Consider the following 19,541-nt stretch of genomic DNA (forward strand, 5'->3'; position numbering starts at 1 on the left):
AATTTAAAGAATATTTTTTATGTAACATGAAAAATCCTTCAACACTAACGAACGAGAAAAGAAAAGTTTTACACACCAGATTATACAGTGATGTGGTGCGTAGATGTGGACCCATTGCCCATTGCGCAGACTCCCCGAATGCTGTGTATCGGGTATCTCCAACAATTGTTGGTACCCCAATCAAAAACAGATGACATCCACATTCGATTACTTATCAATTAATCTTTATTCTGATAAAAAATATCTAAACATTGTACAATTTTATATAGATCGAAACTCACGTTTCGTATGTGTTGCATTCCAGTTTAATTGCTATAACAGGTCTTACGTACGCCAGCCAATATATTGCTTATCTCATCATCCTTGCGCTGCTGTTGCTCGAACAGCATCTCATTGGCTGCTGGGAAATGATGATGTGGATGTGGAAGCGAATGTGATTGAGTCTGTTGTTGCTGCTGCTGTTGCTGTTGTTGCTGCTGCAACGAAGTGACTGTCTGTATGGGCGGGGGAGGCGGCTGTGGCTGTTGTTGTTGTTGCTGATGTTGCTGCTGCTGCTGCGGCTGCGGCTGATGTTGTTGTGGCATCCCATCGAAGGCCCCATAATTACCATAATGAAGGTAACCACTTTGCATTGTCTGTCCATAGGCTGCTGCTGCCGCTGCTGGACTCTGTTGAAAGGGCACTGCAATTTGTAAGGGAAATGCGGCCAATCCTGTCGGAGCGTACGATAATTGTGAGTAGTAACCTCCAGTTGCTGGTGGAGCTGACGCAGATAGAAGCATCGCATTATTATATGCCTCCGCCTCATAATCATCGTAGTTTTGATTTGTATCCGGATATTTAAGGCACTTCTGGCTCGGCGAAATGGAGCTACTCCCCTGTGCAGCCGTCTCCTTGTAGTCTAATTCGTTGTTTTGATAACGCAAAAAATCTTCATATTGCATGCCATAGGCACTCGCATTCGATAGATAATCATTGGATCCCAGCAGAGTGCCGCAATTGTCGGTTAAAGTTGTGGTATAGCTACTCAGTTCACTGGATACAGAGGGAACAGGTGCAGTGGATACCATTGTGTTGCAATGTTGTTGGAGCACAGACTGGCGCATGGAAGAGTTGACCTCATCCTCGGAATTGGCCACTGATACGGGCGGATAGAAGGTACCCTTGACAGAGTGACCATGATCAAGTAATCCACGATTGTTGCAGGTCACATACATTCCCCGAGCTGCCACAACAGCCACCGAAGTGGGTGCCAGTGGGTATGAAGCATACATTCCTGGTTGTATCTTGGCCTTTTCCTCTGCCTTGGCAAGTTTCTCATTGCGTGCCTTGGCACTGCGACTTGTTGGCGCCGGTTTCGTTAGTTTTTTCAATAATAGAGAGTTGTCATAATTCCCAGAACCTGTCGGTGTGGGAGAAGATTCGCTGAGCAGGGCCAGGGATTCAATTTGCTCTGAACTGTCGGCATTGCTATAGCAATCCACTGAGCTGGGTGAGTATGTGGATTTTAGTGGCTGCTCATAATGGACCCCACCTCCGCTGGCTTGGCTTGAATTCTGTTGTGTCGAATTGCAGGTGCTCTCATCGGTGGGTGTGTTATAGTTGGAGTTAACCGAGGTTCCCAGAGGTGGAGTCGACAATTTTGGTGTTGACTTGCCCACTGCACTTGGCGGCGTCTCACTTTGCTCTTTGCTGCCACCATTACCACCACCAGATACTGCTCCTGATCCTCCTCCCGGCTGCATGGTGCGTAATTTTGACTGTTTTCGTCGTCTTGGTCTGTACTTGTAGTTGGGATGCTCTGTCATGTGTATGACACGCAGACGTTCTGCCTCTTCCACATATGGTCGTCGATCTTGGGGCGTCAATGAACGCCATTTCTTTCCTGGAAATTCACAAGAGTCAGAAGTCAGAAAAAAGTTTAATTTGTGTGCATTTCAATTTGTCTTTTACCCAACATCTTGCTGAGATCCGCATTGTGTAGATCAGGATTCTCATCGGCCAGTTTCTTACGTTCAATCTTGGCCCACACCATAAACGCATTCATTGGGCGACGAATGCGCGACTCTTTGGCACTTTTTGACTGACTACCGGCTGGCCTGTACTTCAAATCACTCGGTGCCATGACGGCCTTATGCCGGTCCAAGTAGCCACAGTTCGGGGCACACAAATCGCCCTTGTAGTCATAGCTCCACATGCCAGATGGCTCGATGGGATCCTCCAAACCACCAGCATTTGCGCCTACACTTACCATGCCGGCATGCGGATGGGATAGAAACTTATTGAGCACCGCACTTCCCCCACTGCCCAGCAAGGGGATATTTGTGCTTATAAGCGAAGAGTTGCCATTACCAGCACCACCACTGGAGCCCACGTAACCACTTCCACTGGCAACAGAAACCATGGGTGACATGGGCGAATGCGAGTGACTGTGCACTCCAAGAACTGTCTCGGTCATGGAGTGCTCATTTTCATAGGTGGCGCTTTGTATGGCTGGTGAATGGAGGCTAGGCGAAGAGTGCTCACTTCCCTGGCGCACATGATAGATGCCATCGCTGGCGCTTTCATGCAATAAACGTCCATCGGCCAGATAACCGCCATGCTCTGCATAGTCGCTGCCGCCTGTGGAGTGACTATATTCCGGTGTGCGGGAGACGTGGGGATACTTTTTTGTACTGAAATTACAAATGGAATAATAGATTAGCGATTTTTCTCGACAACCACGACAAAAAACGATGTCTAGTTTTTTAAAAAGAGTTCAGTATCAAAAAAAATGGAATTGCATTTAAGTTTTTCATTCAAGTCAAAAATGATCAATAATTTATCTACGTAATTTATAGGCCAGTAATTTATATTTCCCCAAAGAAACCAATACAAAGCTATAATCGTTATATTTTATCGCAGCAATAAAATTAAATAGATTTAATAAAACTATGTAAAAGTATATAGTTAAAGATGGGATATAGAAGAGAAAAAAACTATTTTATAATAATAATATTTGAATATTTTAGCAAATTTGTATAACCTATTGTTAGATATTTCTTAAATTTCAAAATGTGAAGATAACCATCTTTTTATCCAAACTGTCAACGCGTTGTTCTCAAACCTGTTTTATTTTGAAAACGATAGGCCCGAAATAATATTGATTCATATGTTGGGTTTCCCAAACATATTTTTGATATTTTTTAAAAGAGCTTTTCAAGCTTAATAATACTATTATTATTATTATCTGGCATTCAGCATAGAATCTAGACATCTAACCCGGATCCTCGTAGTTCAGTTGCCTTATGACTGAGCCCTTGGACACCTTATCTACCGAGGACTTCTGTAAAATCATTTGAAAAAAATTTTTTAAACAATACTTTTTTTGTTTAAATTTGAATATCTTTCATTTAAAATACTCAACGTTTTCAATTATCAAATTTAAAATTCACATTTGCACAAAATAAGAACTTTCTAAAGTTCCTAATGCTCCTAAAGTTCCTAAGCCTGGTATTTTATTACTTGTATTTAAAGATTCTCTAAGATTAGGACATTTTTTCTCTTCATTTAAAATTTTAGCTCTTAAATTTTTCTTTCTTTGCCTAAAATACTATCAACCTTTTATGGTATAAAACACAATAAATTCAAATAACATACAACAAAAATTAAGTTTAGAATTTGTTTTTCCAATTTTCCATTGAAAATTTACTTTTGCCTTATAATTCTAATCGCAGAGGTTGGATTAGATTAACGAGGATAAAGCAACAAAACCATCGTATTTTAATTAAAAATCATCCTAAAGGTTCAAATATTTAAGGAATTCAAGGGATTTTATGAACTTTTTTTTAGGGATAGATATGCAGACATTTTTAAATTAATGACATCAAAGTTAAAGCGTAGCAAAAAGAGAATGTCACATGATGATAGGTAGTTTGAAATGAATACCTCATAAACAAAATAAGTTGTTCAAATAATGTTTGAATCCATCGTATTTCTGCGAACAATGAGAAAGCAGAATTTGAACGATGTATTCGAAGTCTGCTCGTTGTAAATTTAGAAGGCGGTATTTTTATTCAAATTAGGATTGGCAAAGTAAGTAGAGGTAGTTGTTGATATTAGGAGGTAGGAAGTTCTAGACTCTAGAGGGAATGAAAATGAACTGCGAGAAACCTACAAAAACGTATAGAATATGGTTTTTGGCTTGTGAAGAATTCATAACCCTCTCAACAATTGTTTTAGTTGAAAACAATTAAGTTCCCACAATTTAACAAAAATGTAGCATAAATTCTTTTTCAAATTCCGATGGAATTTGGTTTGAGAATCAACATTTATCTGAGTCTCTGTATACCAGATGGATGAAAAGTGGAATAAAATGTCTGCAAAAACAAAAAAAATTCAATGAAAAAGAAAGTTATACAAAAAACATTCACGAAATGTGTCAAAAATTCATCACCAAAAAAAAGTAAAACATATTTGAAATATTGTCGACTGAAATACCAAAATTATTGAAGGTAAGTCTTAGGGTTATACAAAGGAAATTTGAATGCATTCTCATGCTAAACGAAAGAACAAACCGATTTACTTGGAACAGAGCAATTAGTTAACTGAATCGTGAGATATTGGCCTTAAGTGTTTTGGTTAAATACTTTGGAATACATGTTCCTATAACATCCTTGATCGGTCGCTTCCCACTTACTTTAAATGTCTTAGATACGATTTCTTAATCAGATCATCGGTGATCTCTCTTGTTTCAACACATTCATGATCAGTGTTCTTCTCATTTGGGGCTACTGTAAAAAATTACGTTCAGCCGTCGGTAAACAGAAGATAAAATGGGGGAAAGACAACAACAACAACAATAACGACAACAACAAGCAGTGAACAGAAAAACGTTTAAATGACCGCCATCGTTTTCTTTATAATGATATTTAAAAGGGCTGCTAAATACACACGGCTGACAATTTTTTGCCACAACCTGGGATACGCATAAAATATCCAAGAACTTTGCATTCAAGCCCAGGCCAGACACCGAAGAGACAGAAAACTAAAAACTGGGTTCTTCTCTGGGCTCTGAGGTCTCGGGCCTTGGGTCTCTCTTTCTTTTCTGTGGGTTTTGGCCAAGCTCGGCTCGGCTCCTTGCATCGTTGCGCTGCTTAATGTCAGTGGACATAAATGTAAATTGGGCGCGTGCAGCTATTGTATTATCAAAGAAAGAGCGCCGACAAGCCACCGTCCCAAACGAGTCTCACAGAGACTCAAAAGGGAGTAAGCAAAGAAGCTGGAAAGAAACTACTAAAGTACTGGCAGCTCGGGAGCAGACGGGAGCAGAAGATGGTACCAAGTTGGAACCAAAGTCTGGTCCTCTGTTACCCTTTATGCATAACTTTTAAAACCTGCGACATATCGACACATTTCAAAGTAATTCGCCTTCCAAGAATTCAGGCAAGAGAAGAAGCAACAGCAACCAGCCAATGCAAGGGCTCAAGGTTCCGCAAAAGACAAGTTTAAATATTGCCCCAAAAGCTCCCGCAAAATGGGCTAAACCTTTTGCTAAGCCAGCCTGTGCTTCTCCCTTTCTCTGCCCCTCGATTATCCCCCACCATGCAATGCTACGCCGTGCCATGCGTTCGATTTGTTACCGTTTGAATTTATTGCTGCCCACTACACTTTTGGTCTATTGTGTGTGCCTTGGGACAAGCCAGCCAGTCAGCCGATTCTTGAATTCTGGTCTCTCTTGACTGCGACTGCGAGCTCGAGAGTCTTTTGCCTACCTACAAGAACTGGGCCTAATTGTTTAGTTTTTTGGTCTTCTCTCGCCCTGTCCGTGGCCCCAACTAGGCGCTCTAGTTTCGACAACTTGGACTTTCTTCACAAAACCCCAACAATGCCGATGCCGCCGCCAAAGTTGCAAATTTTCAGTCAGTCGCAGCAGCAGCAGAAGCAACCGCAGCCGCAACCCCGCCAAAAAGCTGAAGTCTGGATAATTTATTGAGGGTTTTTGATATTCGGTTCCCGGCTGCCGCTAAATACTTCGCCCCGGCATCGATCGATGCTACACAAAATTATACCGTCCTGGCCTGTCCCAACTGTCACTGGTCCCGGTCCCGGTCTCGGTCTCGGTTTTGGTCTCAGTTGCTGTTTGCGGTCTCTTCGTTTCGGTATCAAACTCGGCTTGCTTTATCCTAAGCAGTTCAGGGTTCCGCTCACGATCCACGACGCTGGCTCCAGCTTGACTTGGCTTTAGCTTTGGCTTAGCCATGGCCCTGATTTTGATTTTAAAATAGGACACATACAGTGGCCGGTAAGTTGGCATTTTTATGCGCGCAAAATGTCAACATCTTTGCAAAATGCCACATATTCCACATTGCGGCCAGCTCTTGGTCTGCTGCTGCGGCTACGGCTACGGCTGCTGGCTTGTCGTTCTACCTCCAGCCCCCAATGTCCAATGTCCACTGTCCACTGTCCAGTTGTCCAAGTACTGAATGTCCGCTTTGTTTACGACAACGACAACTCTGGTGGTTGTTGTTGCTGGTGGTGGTAGTGCCTTTTGCCTTTTCGGCTCGAAGCTGTAGACTACTTGATGGACGAGGGGAGAGATACCAAGCGGGAGGCAGTAGGCAACTCCTGCCTTTGACTTTGCCTACCTTTTTAACAAGCTTCATTCAGGAGCCGCATTGATCTGGAGAGTGTCAGGCGCTTTAGCATATTGTGATTCATGTGACGCTCGGTCGCGCTGCTTAGGACAGCCTTTTTAAGTCGTACTTGTAGATGGGGTACCACCTACCCTACCTCTTTGGCCCTTACCCCCTTTTCTGATATTAGACAATGGCATGGCAAGTCAGTCGAGTTGTCCCGCCAATGGTGGCGGCAGTCTCGGTGTCGGCTTGGTGACATTTTCCTTAATCTATATTTTTCAATATTTTGTGCTAATTCTGCGTTCTGTCCGCATCGTTTAAGGCAATAAAGTCATCTTGGCAATGTCTAAGAATAACAATTATTAAAAGTTTCTATAGATGAAGCTTCTTTGGAGTCATCTAGACTCCAAATTTGGTAATGTTAGCTGTCTAAAATCATTCAATATCTAGGGAGACCTAAGCGTTGGGAATTGATTGAGTTTTCTTTGGTCAACTTTTGCTAATATTAAAATGCTAATATGAAAGAAAAGATTCATATATTTTCAAGCTTTCAGGATCACAGAAAGTAAACTCAATCTTTTTTAGTAATAAGTAAAAGTCAGTTTAGATATAGAGTTTATAGTGAGACGCCTATCAAAATAACCAATTCGATATAGATACAATGATGTCTGCTATATTGATTGCTTGATTAATATATTGAAATCTTAATAGTACGTCAAAGTATTATATCAAAAGTTTTATGGGAAAGCAAAAGACATACCATACCATTTATTTGTCTGATTTTAAACTTCATCATCACATTTCATATATTTTAAAATCAAATGTCCCTAAAATTTATTAACATTTAGCTCACATATAAGCCCCAAATCGGATCAGAAATATCTATAACTTAAAAATATCAATTAACTGAGATCAGATAATATCATACCAAGTTATATCTTTGATAAGTTCAACAAATCACTTTAGTTCCTACATATTTGTTCTTCTACATAGTACATAGACGGATCCAGATAATGTTTACAGACACACCGTGAATAAAAAAATTTAGAGTTTTAACTTAGAATATTAAGTATTTATTAAAATTGTCCAACCACTACCAAAAAAATTATTCGAAAAAATATCAAAATATCGGGGGGTGTCCTGAATCTGTCCATGACATAATATACATACATACAAATATTATATGAACATTGCCCTCAAAGAATACCAATGTGAAATAATTATAAAATGTAAAACTTTAACAATGAGATTACCGATTTTATTTCTAGTTCTAGTTAAATAAATAAATATATTATTGCGTTATTATTATGAGGAAAAACGTTAGTAATTTTAGTTTTCAAATTAATTTATAACAGGGCACTATCTATCAGGTCGTAGCTTTTGGCGAAAAAGTAAAATAATAAACTAGTTCAAAATGAAGAATGGAAATTATTTAATTAACATAAAATTTATGTTAATTTCAGTGATTCTTAATTGAATAACTAGTGTTATTCTTCATTCGAAACTAAGTCTAATTTGCATAGATAATTAACTGAAAGTTTTATTCTGTTAATTAAGTTTAAGAAACGTGGGAACTTAAAATAAATAAAACCACTATAAAGAGCATTAAATACTTTCTTTGAAAGTTAAAAACCCATAATATTGATACATGTCATTAATTTAGATTTTTGAATATTTTTGTTGAAGTTATTTTACAATCTCTGAAGGACTAAAAGAATAAAATTAAGCCAATAATTAATACAGTGCACAGAAGAATGGTATGTCTTGTCCAATGATTTAAATTTATCGCCTTATATTATTGAAGATTGTTGAATCTCTAATGATATCCCAATTTGTTTTGTAATATTTTTGGTCTTTATAGCGTTGGCATAAAATTTCCTGTTTTAAAGTGTTAATTTACATTGAACTTTAAAAAGTGTGTGTCTAACTAGATCTTATACTGAAATTGTAGTCACAGAATCGTATGAATAGTAAGTAAGTAAGAATAGTAATAGTCATATAGACCAGTTTTTGATGGTTTATCACATGAACTGTTCCATAAGAGAAACTCCCCTCAATATCGCCCCGATTTGTCAATATTTGGAATAATTTCTAGCTTCTTTCATCTCTTTATATTCCCAACTATTTAATTCTTCCAATTGGTCGTGCAATTATAATAAATTCTTTACCTGAAAAAATGCCCCTCTCGAAAATGACTCAATATTATCTGCCAAAAATCATTATTTTTTGATCGGACACCCCCAAAAATATTTTCAAGATCTGTCCATGATGTAGCAGATTAACCAGTCATTCTGTTGTGAAGTGTAAGTAAACAATAGAAAGGATACACTATATATCGTTTTTAGAATTGGATTTAATACAATATTCTCAGATCGTTTCAGATCTTAACCATATTGCAAACAACCTATGAACCTTTATTTTTAGAGAGCTGTAGCATGATTTCAGGTTTATCTGTATCCAAAACAGTTTCCTCCTGCATAGAGATTAGACATTAACAAATTATTAACAAACACATTTAAGATTGTGGAATGAAAGCTTAATTTGAAGTTTAACAAATGAATGAGCATTTCTTTTTAGCCATGGCCAATTGGCGCCTCTTTGTGCGGCCATATTTGAGCAAGTTGTAAAACGCAGTAATAAAAGCCATTTTGGATCTTTTCGGTCACAGTGGGTGTGGCTTGCAGCCTGCAGCATCTGCCACCATTTGCTCCATTTGCCAGATACCAGAGTCAGACTATTGGCTGCTGCCAGAGCTGAGAGGCGCCGCGAACCCGAATACATTTGTTTCCAACAGATTTTAGTTTTCTTTTTTGCTGTTTGTGCTTATTTTACAAAACAAAAAAAAAGAAAACAGAAAACAGAAAGAAGAAAAAAAACCAGTCTGGGTCCAAGCACGACCTGTGCTGTGGCTTGGTTGTGGGGGCCCCCATCAGGGCCAGTTTCAGTTTCAGTTCCAGTTGAAGCGGCCCAGCGTGAAGGCAGCAGCAGCAGCAGCCCCAGAGCCCCCAGTATAGCCAAGGCCCAGGTGTGATGTACTTGAATAACTTAACGACGCAGTCGCAGCCGCCATCTACGCATACATATGCATAAAGTGGTGCTCCCCTATCTCCTACCTCTCCCTTGCCATCACCATTTCCATCTCCATCTCTCTCTCTTTCTATGTAGATGCTGTTGACCAATAAGCATAAACAGGGGCCCAGCATCCGAGATGGCATTCGGGATGCCGCCATCTTAACTAGCTTTAATGAACCGACCAGGTAAACGAGGTATTACCTGTGCTGTACCTGCTCTGCTCTGCTCTCCTCTGTGTGTCTGATTCGAGCGAATGAGAGCGAAGACTTGTACGCACATTGGAGATGGAAATGGAGTTGGTTGGCACATACTTATGTATAGGAATATATATTTAGGTATATATATATGCAATTTTATATACATAATTAAACTAATGAAGCGAACGAGACAAGATCCGCCATTATGGCTTGGATAGAGTTCTCTTTCGTTCTCTCTCTATCTCTCTCTGTCCCACTCTCTGGTTGCTTCCGAGTGTTGCACGTAAAGCGACTGAATCTCTGTATCTCAATGGGTTTTAGGTTCGTTTCTCTAATGAGGTTTATTGCCCAAAGAAACAACAAAGACCCAGTTCTCACACTAGCTAGCGATTTTAAGAGCAACAACAACAACCAGAAAGAAGACAACAAAAAAAAAGATACAAAAAAATGTAATGGATTTAAGCACGAATACACACACACACATGTAGGGAGACAGACACCCCCGTAGTACACACACACACACACACACACGCACAGGTTGAATGGCATGGGTATAAATTATATGCGTTGCATGGAAGTACAAGTACTACTAGATAGTTAATACATATACATAAGTTAGTATCTATACATACCATATGCATGCAATTTCCAAGTCATTTTATAAACTAGTACAGTAATTATAGATACCATACATTCATATTAAAAATATGCATAAGTATATATGTATACTTAGGATGTGTGTATTTAACTTAAGGAAATGTCAACACATTACATACTTGTCTTGTCCCTATAAAACTGAGACTACTGAGTAACTGTAAAATAAAGGCTAACTACACTATGATTCCGTTATATAATTAAGTAAGAGTAGTTTGAAAATGGAATTTTCAAAAACCCATTACAGTCACGATTTTCCCTCTTTTATTTTTTTTTTTTTTGTTGACAAATTTTCATGGGAAATTCGTATAGACATATATAGTTTTTCAGAAGATTTTACTTGAGAAGCGGTAAACATTGAGAAAATGTTAAAGGAAAGATCATTAAACCTTAGGGTTTATGTGTATCGAAATCAACATTAACCCTAACTATTAATTTCTAGCCTCAGAAAACTTAACTTAAGCCTGCATAAGCTAACACTCCTTCAATGCTAAAACTAGTTGAGAATCACAGCTAAGTAAAGGGAAAAGTGGAAACAAAAGATAGAAAAATACGTTTGCAATTAAAATATAGTTTTTGTCTCTGGCAAATCTCAGTTTTTAATGACATTTAATTTTTCCACTATATTCTCACATATTTGTTCACACCTAAAACGTTTACACATTGGTACATACAAGTAGATGTATTGTTGCAATTGAGGGCGTGGTCATTATCTCTATCATTTTTGGAGATTGCAAAATTGTTTAGCCCATAATGAACACAGGTTATGAAATACTTTTACTTTAAATATTCATATAGGTAAGGCAAGTTTCAGGCTTATTTGTTAAAACAAATTTCAGCTTTTCACTAAAGGCTTTAATATTAATGATTATTACATAAACAGACAGAATAAAATATGGATGATGAATTTAGTTTCAGAAATTTACAAATTTATAACACACAATAAAAAAGAACACCAAAGTTTTTTTAAGTCTAAAAGAACTGAATGTGTATGATCTTAAATTGTGAGTGATCTTGATGATTTTAGTTAAATTTATTAAAATTAATAAAAATAGTAATTTAATTAAGGTCAATAATTATGGCAGATAGTTATAGAAGTATCATCATGTTCGGATATTTTGCTCACCGAGTTAATCAGGGATAAGGGGACGGAATACCCACTGCCTATCGATTAGTGTGTTAAAAGCTATGATTTTTTTAGAAAAGATAGTGTCCCATCTCTCAAATTTGGAATGATTGTTTGAATAAAAGCTGGTACATATTAAATTAAATATTCATTAAGGAAAAATGGAGGATTGCCCTTAAAAGAATGAAAGGAGTCTTTTATTGTCAATCAATATATCGAGTTCGACAGAATCGAGTTGAATTATCAATTATATTGAGAAAGCTTGCTGAATTTCGTTACTAATCAATTTAATATTTCTGACTAAATATGAATCGATTTTTAAGATAACTTTACATTAACATTTTTTAAGAATTTTTGTTTTCCAAAACTTAAAAATACTACTATATAATTCGTAGTTTGTATTTAAAGAAGGCTGGGAAACAAGTTAAAAGAAGTTTTAGCCAGAATTTTCTTATCGTTCTTTTTAGTTATTTTAAAGTTTATAAAAGTTTTAGCTGGTTTAAAGCTTAAATTATATTTTCTCTGTAGGTTAATTGAAATGATTTTAAAATGTGTGAATTTTAAAACTCCCCATTAAAATGAACTTTCTACTCTTTGGTAGCATTTTCAGCATCATCATTAACTGATCCTGAACAATTCAGGAGATAGACGATAAAATGTAGATTCTGACTATAAAAGTTTATGAAATTTGTAACTTTCGAGTCTCTTTATTTCTCTTTCCTGGACTACGATTTTTTTTGCCTTTTGTTTGATAACTTAAAAACCTTTCCATCAATCTAAAAAATGATTATATAAAATTTCTTAAGAAATAAGTGTTTTTAGCTGTTTCCTGTAAATAATATAGGGTCAATAAAAAATTTGCATGGTTAAAAAAAAAATTCCACCCATAAACATTTGCGGTATGCATGAACGTCATAAGAATTGTTGGTTCCTGTTTCCGAAAGCAAAAGTAATTTACACATGACACGTGGGGGAAAGCCCAGCTGTTAAAATAATGTATGTATATAATAAGACTCTTCCTATTAAAGCGGACTTTGCAATTGCCTGGAAATTTTTTTTATTAAAGGTTTATTCACCAAAAACAAAAAGATATCTATATTATTTTGCATTGAGCGTGGCAGCAATAAATGGCACTAAAAACTCAATTAAAAACTTAAGTATTAGTTCTTGACTCACGCAAAGAAAGTTAAATTTGTGCAATGAATAAATAAATTAAATATTATAAGTTATAAATTTCATTGCTAATACCGCGATCTACATAAATAATCTTCGTTAATTAAATTTTAAATTACAGCTTTAAAGCAGGGTTAATATTTAAATAATATTTTCAGAGAGCTTCTAAATCAACAAATTTATATTGTCGGCTTTGAAAATTGAGACAAAGACGGTCGATAAAAGTTAAAGTTTATATAAAATATCTATATATCGGGGAGTGCTCAGACCTCCCATATTCCCCACTGTATTCGTCCATGTCATAATTATAGATTATAAAATTTTATCAAGAAAAAAAAATTGTTTTTATAATTTTAATCCTATTGATTCAATAAAATTTTAAATATTTAGATCAAATTTAAATTTTAATGTGTTTAACTGTTGAAACTTCAAACTAAGAATTGGAATATTTAAAGGTTTCCATCTTAAATTTTAAATATATGTAGTTTTCTATCTTTAATTTTAAATGCAAGGCAAAGCAAAAATTTAAATCAGTTTTCATGTTATAACAACTTTAAGTGTTTTATTAGATTTATCTTTAATAGCGGATATAACTTAATCAAGTTTTGTTTTTGCCTTTTTTTTATATTGCTGCAACGAAATCATTCGACCATATAATATAGCTCTAACTCGTATAGAGTCTAAATGAAAAACGAAAAAAAAGATTTTTAGGTTTTCTATATACTAAGATTACTTTAAATTTTATATCCCTACAAAAGGTAATTATAAATTTGATGAGCTTTATATAAAATATATCAAATCAACTCTTGTGACACCCACATTTAAGCCTTAGATTTTCCATATACAAAATGGTGAAAAACCGACGGCTTTTTAAAGTCGACAGATCTTAAACAAAACATGGCGTTCAGTTGTGAGACAAAAGACTTGGGCAATAAAATCTTAATTAATAGCCACATTTGATTGGAAATCCACATATGTACAAATGGTTGATCATCAAATTTGATGCTTAGATTGGATTTGGTTTGTTGTCGAAACTTGGCGTACGCCTATTCCAATGTCTTCGATTGATTTATAGAGAGAGGCATAAAAGATCAAAACCAATTGAATGGAATTGGAAGTGGAATTGGCATAGGTGGCCTTGTCACGTGCTGACTCAACCCCAGAGACAAAACTGGAATCCCTCTATCCACCTCTCTCTCTCTCTCTCTCTCTGTGCCAGGAAGAAAAAAAGGTTAAAGGTTTTTTTTTTTTTTTTGGTTTTTTTGGCTAGTTTCTACAAATTGCTGAACGGTAACTAACGTTTTGACCGACGGTATGAATAAAAAGAAGAAGTTCGTTTATCAAATCGCTTAGATCAGAAGTAAATCTTTTTAATGAGGCCCCCGCAGCCCAGCATGACCTCTGGGCCAAATAAAACTTTGACTTCGTTTAGTTAAGTTTTGTTTAGTATTTTTTTTTTGGTTTTTCTTTATATATATTTTCCCATGCTGCTGTCCACCCTGTTGCTGCTGTTGTTGTTGTTGTTATTCTCTCTGGTTTACTTTCCACTTGACCAATTTCTGGTTGGAGTCGACTCTTAAGAAAAAGACACCAAAGACACGGTTCTTTTTTAAATTATTCGCGGCCAACAATTTACATACAAGATAGAAGAAGAAGACGACGAAGACGAATGAAATAAAAAAAAACTCACACAGTGAAACGAAAAGCGGATACAAATACAAGTGCAAGTGCTGCGGGTGAGAATCCCCTTTCCACCCCTTCCATCCTCTACACCTTCTACTGACCCCAAATGTGCTATGTGTGTGTGTGTGTGTGTGTGAGGCGATCTTTGATATAAAAGCTAAACTCTCATAGATATAAACAAGTATATACCATCTATATACATACATATATTTGTAGGTGTGTGTTTGTATATAAGACTTTTACAACCCCGAGTTTGAGTTAGTCGTGGACCTCTATGTCTGTCTTAGTATTTGTGTGACTGAGTCTTGAGTCGGAGAATTTCTACACACACAAACACACACACAGAGAGACAACTACAGGCGCATTTTTCCATTTTTCATTATGGTTATTATCTTGGAAGATATGTATCTGAGCTCTACGGCTTCGCTTGGATATAATTAAACAGCGAGAAATTTTTTTTTTTTTTTTAGCCTGGGAAAAATGTAAATATTACTTGTAATTTGTTAGCAGATGATGTGGATGTTCGTGATCATATGAGGGTTCCATTTTTATACGGCAACGCCGACAGCAGCAGCAGCAGCAGCAACGACGACGACGATGACGATGACAACGACGGCGACGACGACGACGACGACGACGACGACAACGACACAGCGGTGATGTCGGTGGCAGGTTGTTGTTGCTGATGTAGTTTAAGTTGCTGTTGTTGTTGTTGTTGTTGTAGCAGGGCCAGCAGCATTTTGCTTAATGTTGCATTATTCCGTTAGTTTTTGTTTTTTCCTTCCCTTTGTCGGTTGTTGTTGTTGCTGTTGTTGTCAGTTGATTTTGGGCCGTGGTAGCATTCTCTCTAAGCCCAGTTAAAAATATTTTTCATGCTATAAATCTACTCATTCGTTGTGTAAACTTTTGTGTCCCACATTCTTAATATATATATTTTTTTTCACTTTTTCGACTATATCTTAACCGTTTTGTCTTGAACGTATGTGAGATATGGTAAGATTATTAAAACGATTGTAATATAGGTAAAAAGCCTATATAGACACGCACAGACACACAAACGAACAACCACTAAGACACACACATATACACATGAATTTATATATATATTTATATATATCGCACTCTTGGGAAAATGCAGGCTTATATACCGAATAAGCTTTATGTAAAAATTTATGATTATAAACCCCAGAGATTGGAGAGGGAGATACAATGAACCACTCCGATGACGAACCGCAAGTCAACTAAAATACTGAAACTCAATTTTAGAAAAACTCAAACCGAAAACCGAACTCGACCGCGACTCTCTCAGGTTGTGAACTGAGACTGAGACTGCATAAAGGCCAAAAACGCGCAAAACCTTTCGCGCAGAAGCAGAGGCAATACAACTACTACTAGCCTGGCCTGAAGCTTGAGACTGGAGAGAGGTATCTGGGCAGCAGCTGCTCAACCAAGTGGAACGACTGAGACCTGAGAGCCAGAGACAGAGACAGAGCCGAGTCCAAGTCCGAGGAACAGCAGCAACAGCAACAGCAACATGTGCGGCAAGTTCTTTTGAATCTAATGAAACAGGCCTTATTTAATATTCACTCTGAATCGAAACCTGTTCTCCGTTTTATTTGTTGTGGGAGAGACAACACACTTTTGCATTTTGGTTGCTTTCAATTGGTTGGGAGACGATGCCAATGTCGTTTACTGTGCGTCTCTGTGTATGTGTGTGTGAGTTAGCCCCAAATACATCTCCACGTATATGTGTGTGTGTGTGTGCATTGTGAGGGGGAACTGTGTAAAGCGTATGCAAATATTATGATAGAACGGAATCTTAAGAGAGATGAACCTATAAATAGCTCCAGCAAAAAAGGATCTTTACAGAATTCAACTTTATTAGTTCAAATTGAATGGCGACTTTTATGTACCCTGTAGAATGTTCCCTATGTAGAATAGAATAGAGTAGAATAGGTTTAAAAGTTAGGAATTACAATTAAAGAGGATGGAAAATGTTTCTTTTATGCCTTCTCAACTAAATGTAATTTGAATTTAATATAATTTTTTCTTGTAAATTTAAGAATGTATTCTTCATGTCTTAATATCTTCTTAAGCCTACAATAAAGGTTTTCATTTACATATTTCGATCTCAGTTAATGAAACTTGTAGGAGAGCCATTACATTACTATAAATTCTATTAAAAGTCATATAAGAATTGTATAAAATGGCTGAATGAATATATTCGAAATTTCGATTTATGAAAAGTCAGATAAGAATTGTATAAAATGGCTGAATGAATATATTCAAAATTACTCTCACTCTAAGCACTTGTCAATTAGCACTGATATTTAAATAACAAAATTAAATTTTTCTAATACTATTTGAACAAATGAATTCATTCATTAATTATTGAACGGCTGCATGAATATATTCAAAATTTCTCTTACTCTAAGTCCTTGTCATTTTGCACTCACATTTAAATCAAAAAAAAATGTAGTTTTCCTATGACTAATTGAATTGTTGAATTTCTTCGTACTGATTTGAATACTAAAGCACTTTAGGATTTTTCTGTTTAAATAAATTTGGATAGTCCTACATTATTTTGGATCATTCAGTTTTATATATTTATTTAATTCGAGTGGTCGTTGAATGAAAGAATGAGTTAGAATGTTATGTTAGCGTTATTATTCATTAAATTCATATCAGTTTTGGACTGCATGTATTCGATTCATCGTGGAACTGAATGTTTCAAATGTTGTTTTAAATGCATTCACGTAACTCTGCAATTTGTATAAACTTTTAATAATTAGAATTCTCGAAAATATACATATACCTACATGTAGATAAATATTAAACAATTTTATTCACTTACACTATATATTTATGTATGTGGTTACAAGAGCGTAGCCAGGACTCAAATAAGGGACATAGCCAAGGGTATACTAATTTCTTATACCCAAAAGGGATATATATTTGTTCAGAAGTTAGCAATGCATTAAAAGAAGCATCTCCGATCATATACAGTATATATATTCTTTATCAGCACAACAAATCGAGTTCATATAGCCATGTCCCGATGACTGTCCGTCCGCCCGTCTGGTTCAGAACAAACTGCTCTCAGATTGTTAAGCTACAGAGCTGAAATATTGCTTGTTGGCTTCTATATGCTGCACGGTTTGTATATTTCGGATCGGAGCCGGATCGGAGCCGGATCGGACCACCATATCATATTGCTGCCATAGAAATGGCAAAGTCATGGCCAAAGTATTCGTATGGAGTTTTTGTGAGTTTACTATGACAAATTAATGTGCCAAATTTAATCAAGATCGAATGACTATATCATTAAGCTCCCATGGGGAACGATAGGTCGAAAAAGTGACTTTTTTTAATAACTGCATTACTTTTAAGGCGACTATTGTTTATATTAATATTTGTCAGTTGAATGTACATAGATGTTAATGACTGCTAAATTTCCTCAAGATCGGCTGACTATATTATATAGCTATCATATAAACATACGATAAAATGGGTTGCTACACTTACACTTTTAGATAAAACGTTTTAGATAAACAGTAACAAAGAAACTAACAAAACATGTCAGGGTATAGAAAATTTGGTGCGGCCGAAGTTAGCCCCGTCCCTCTGGTTTCAATATATATTGATTTGAATTCCAAAAAAAATGTAAAATATAAAATCTTTAATAAATTGAAATATATGAAATATTGAAACCAGAAATTTAAAGAAATTGCATATTAATTTAAATTTAACGAGGTCACCAGCTGCGATCCTCTTCCGATACCTGGCTACGCCCTTGTGTACATTTGTTTTGCAATAAATGTATCAATATATTTCTAAAAATAAAAATAAATCAAATACCATTTAAATACATTTAAAATTTGATTAATTGTTTTTTAATAAATTCTAATTTCTGTAGAAATTTTCGCCAACTCATCATTAATACGCACACCCAAAAAATGTTTGTTTTTATATGTAAAGCGCATATTCAAATAAAGCCATATTTAATATTTATATTCATTCTCCACCTACTTGAGTCTGATTGGTATCCACTTAAAGATAAGCTTCTAAATTGCATATTACCACAACTGGCGGGCAGCCAGCGAGCCAAAGCCAAGCCCAAAAACCTCCCAGAAGAGCCACGCGGAGTCGAAGTCGAAGAGTCAGAGTCAGATCTTTAGAGCCAGAGCCGAGCTAAGGCCACGCGTATACTTCATCTCCAACTTCATCTTCATCTCCACCTCCACTTTTGGCAACAGCAACAACAACAATAATATAAAAAAAAGTTCATAATTAAGCGCCTTTTGCTCCTTTACCTTAGATGCAAAAATATTTGTTTATCACATCGCGATAATTGCCTCCGGCGTTCGGTCGGTCGGTCGAATAGTCGTGCCGGTCGGTCGGTGCATCGTCTCGACTCCCAAACCGGCCAAAAAAAAGAAAAAACCCAGCAAAACGGAGTCAGGAAAGCCCAAGACGCAAAGGGAGACTAAAACCAAAAGGAGAAGAAAAAAATTTAAGCGTGTGCCGACCGCCTTCGAAACAAAAACAAAAAACAAACCAAGGATCAAAGTGTGCCTCAGTTTATTGGCTTGGCGTGGCGCATGTGCAAATGGCCTGGGTCCAAGCCATCGAAGCCGACATCAACATCGACTGCTCCAAAAATGTGGGCGTGTGACACTTGAGCTGCTATCGCCAGCGAATCTCAGCTTAAATGCTGGGAAAAAAAGAAATAAATGCAAAAAAAAAAAACAAAAACAAAAATGAAAAAAAAGAGAAACCAAAAAACAAATTATTGATAAACAGATTGTTGCTCCAGCACTGCAGTGCAATGCTACACACAGAGTTTGCTATGCTTTCTCTCAGTGTATGCTCACCCAAGTTTTAGTTATTGCTGTAGGTGCAGTTTGGGAGACTCGCTTATCAGAGATGAAGCTTCAGGTCCAGGCCAAATGAAGCACACACATTGATGGGATGGCTGTCGGTTGGTCTGTTGATTTTCTGTTATGTAAGCCAATGAGT

The 19,541-nt window shown here is 36.6% G+C and overlaps 1 protein-coding gene across 1 annotated transcript; it reads right to left on the reverse strand.

The window, feature by feature from the left end:
- Positions 1-207: 207 nt before the first annotated feature.
- LOC6640329 (putative transcription factor SOX-15) lies at positions 208-15,584 on the reverse strand. Its single transcript, XM_023174749.2, has 3 exons — positions 15,016-15,584; positions 1,954-2,675; positions 208-1,885 (listed from the first exon to the last, which is right to left on the reverse strand). The coding sequence occupies exons 1-3, from the start codon at positions 15,066-15,068 to the stop codon at positions 306-308; spliced, it is 2,355 nt and encodes a 784-aa protein (XP_023030517.1). The 5' UTR covers positions 15,069-15,584; the 3' UTR covers positions 208-305.
- Positions 15,585-19,541: the final 3,957 nt, after the last annotated feature.

The sequence above is a fragment of the Drosophila willistoni genome, assembly GCF_018902025.1.
Source record: "Drosophila willistoni isolate 14030-0811.24 chromosome 2L unlocalized genomic scaffold, UCI_dwil_1.1 Seg196, whole genome shotgun sequence".
Classification (NCBI taxonomy): Eukaryota; Metazoa; Arthropoda; class Insecta; order Diptera; family Drosophilidae; genus Drosophila; species Drosophila willistoni.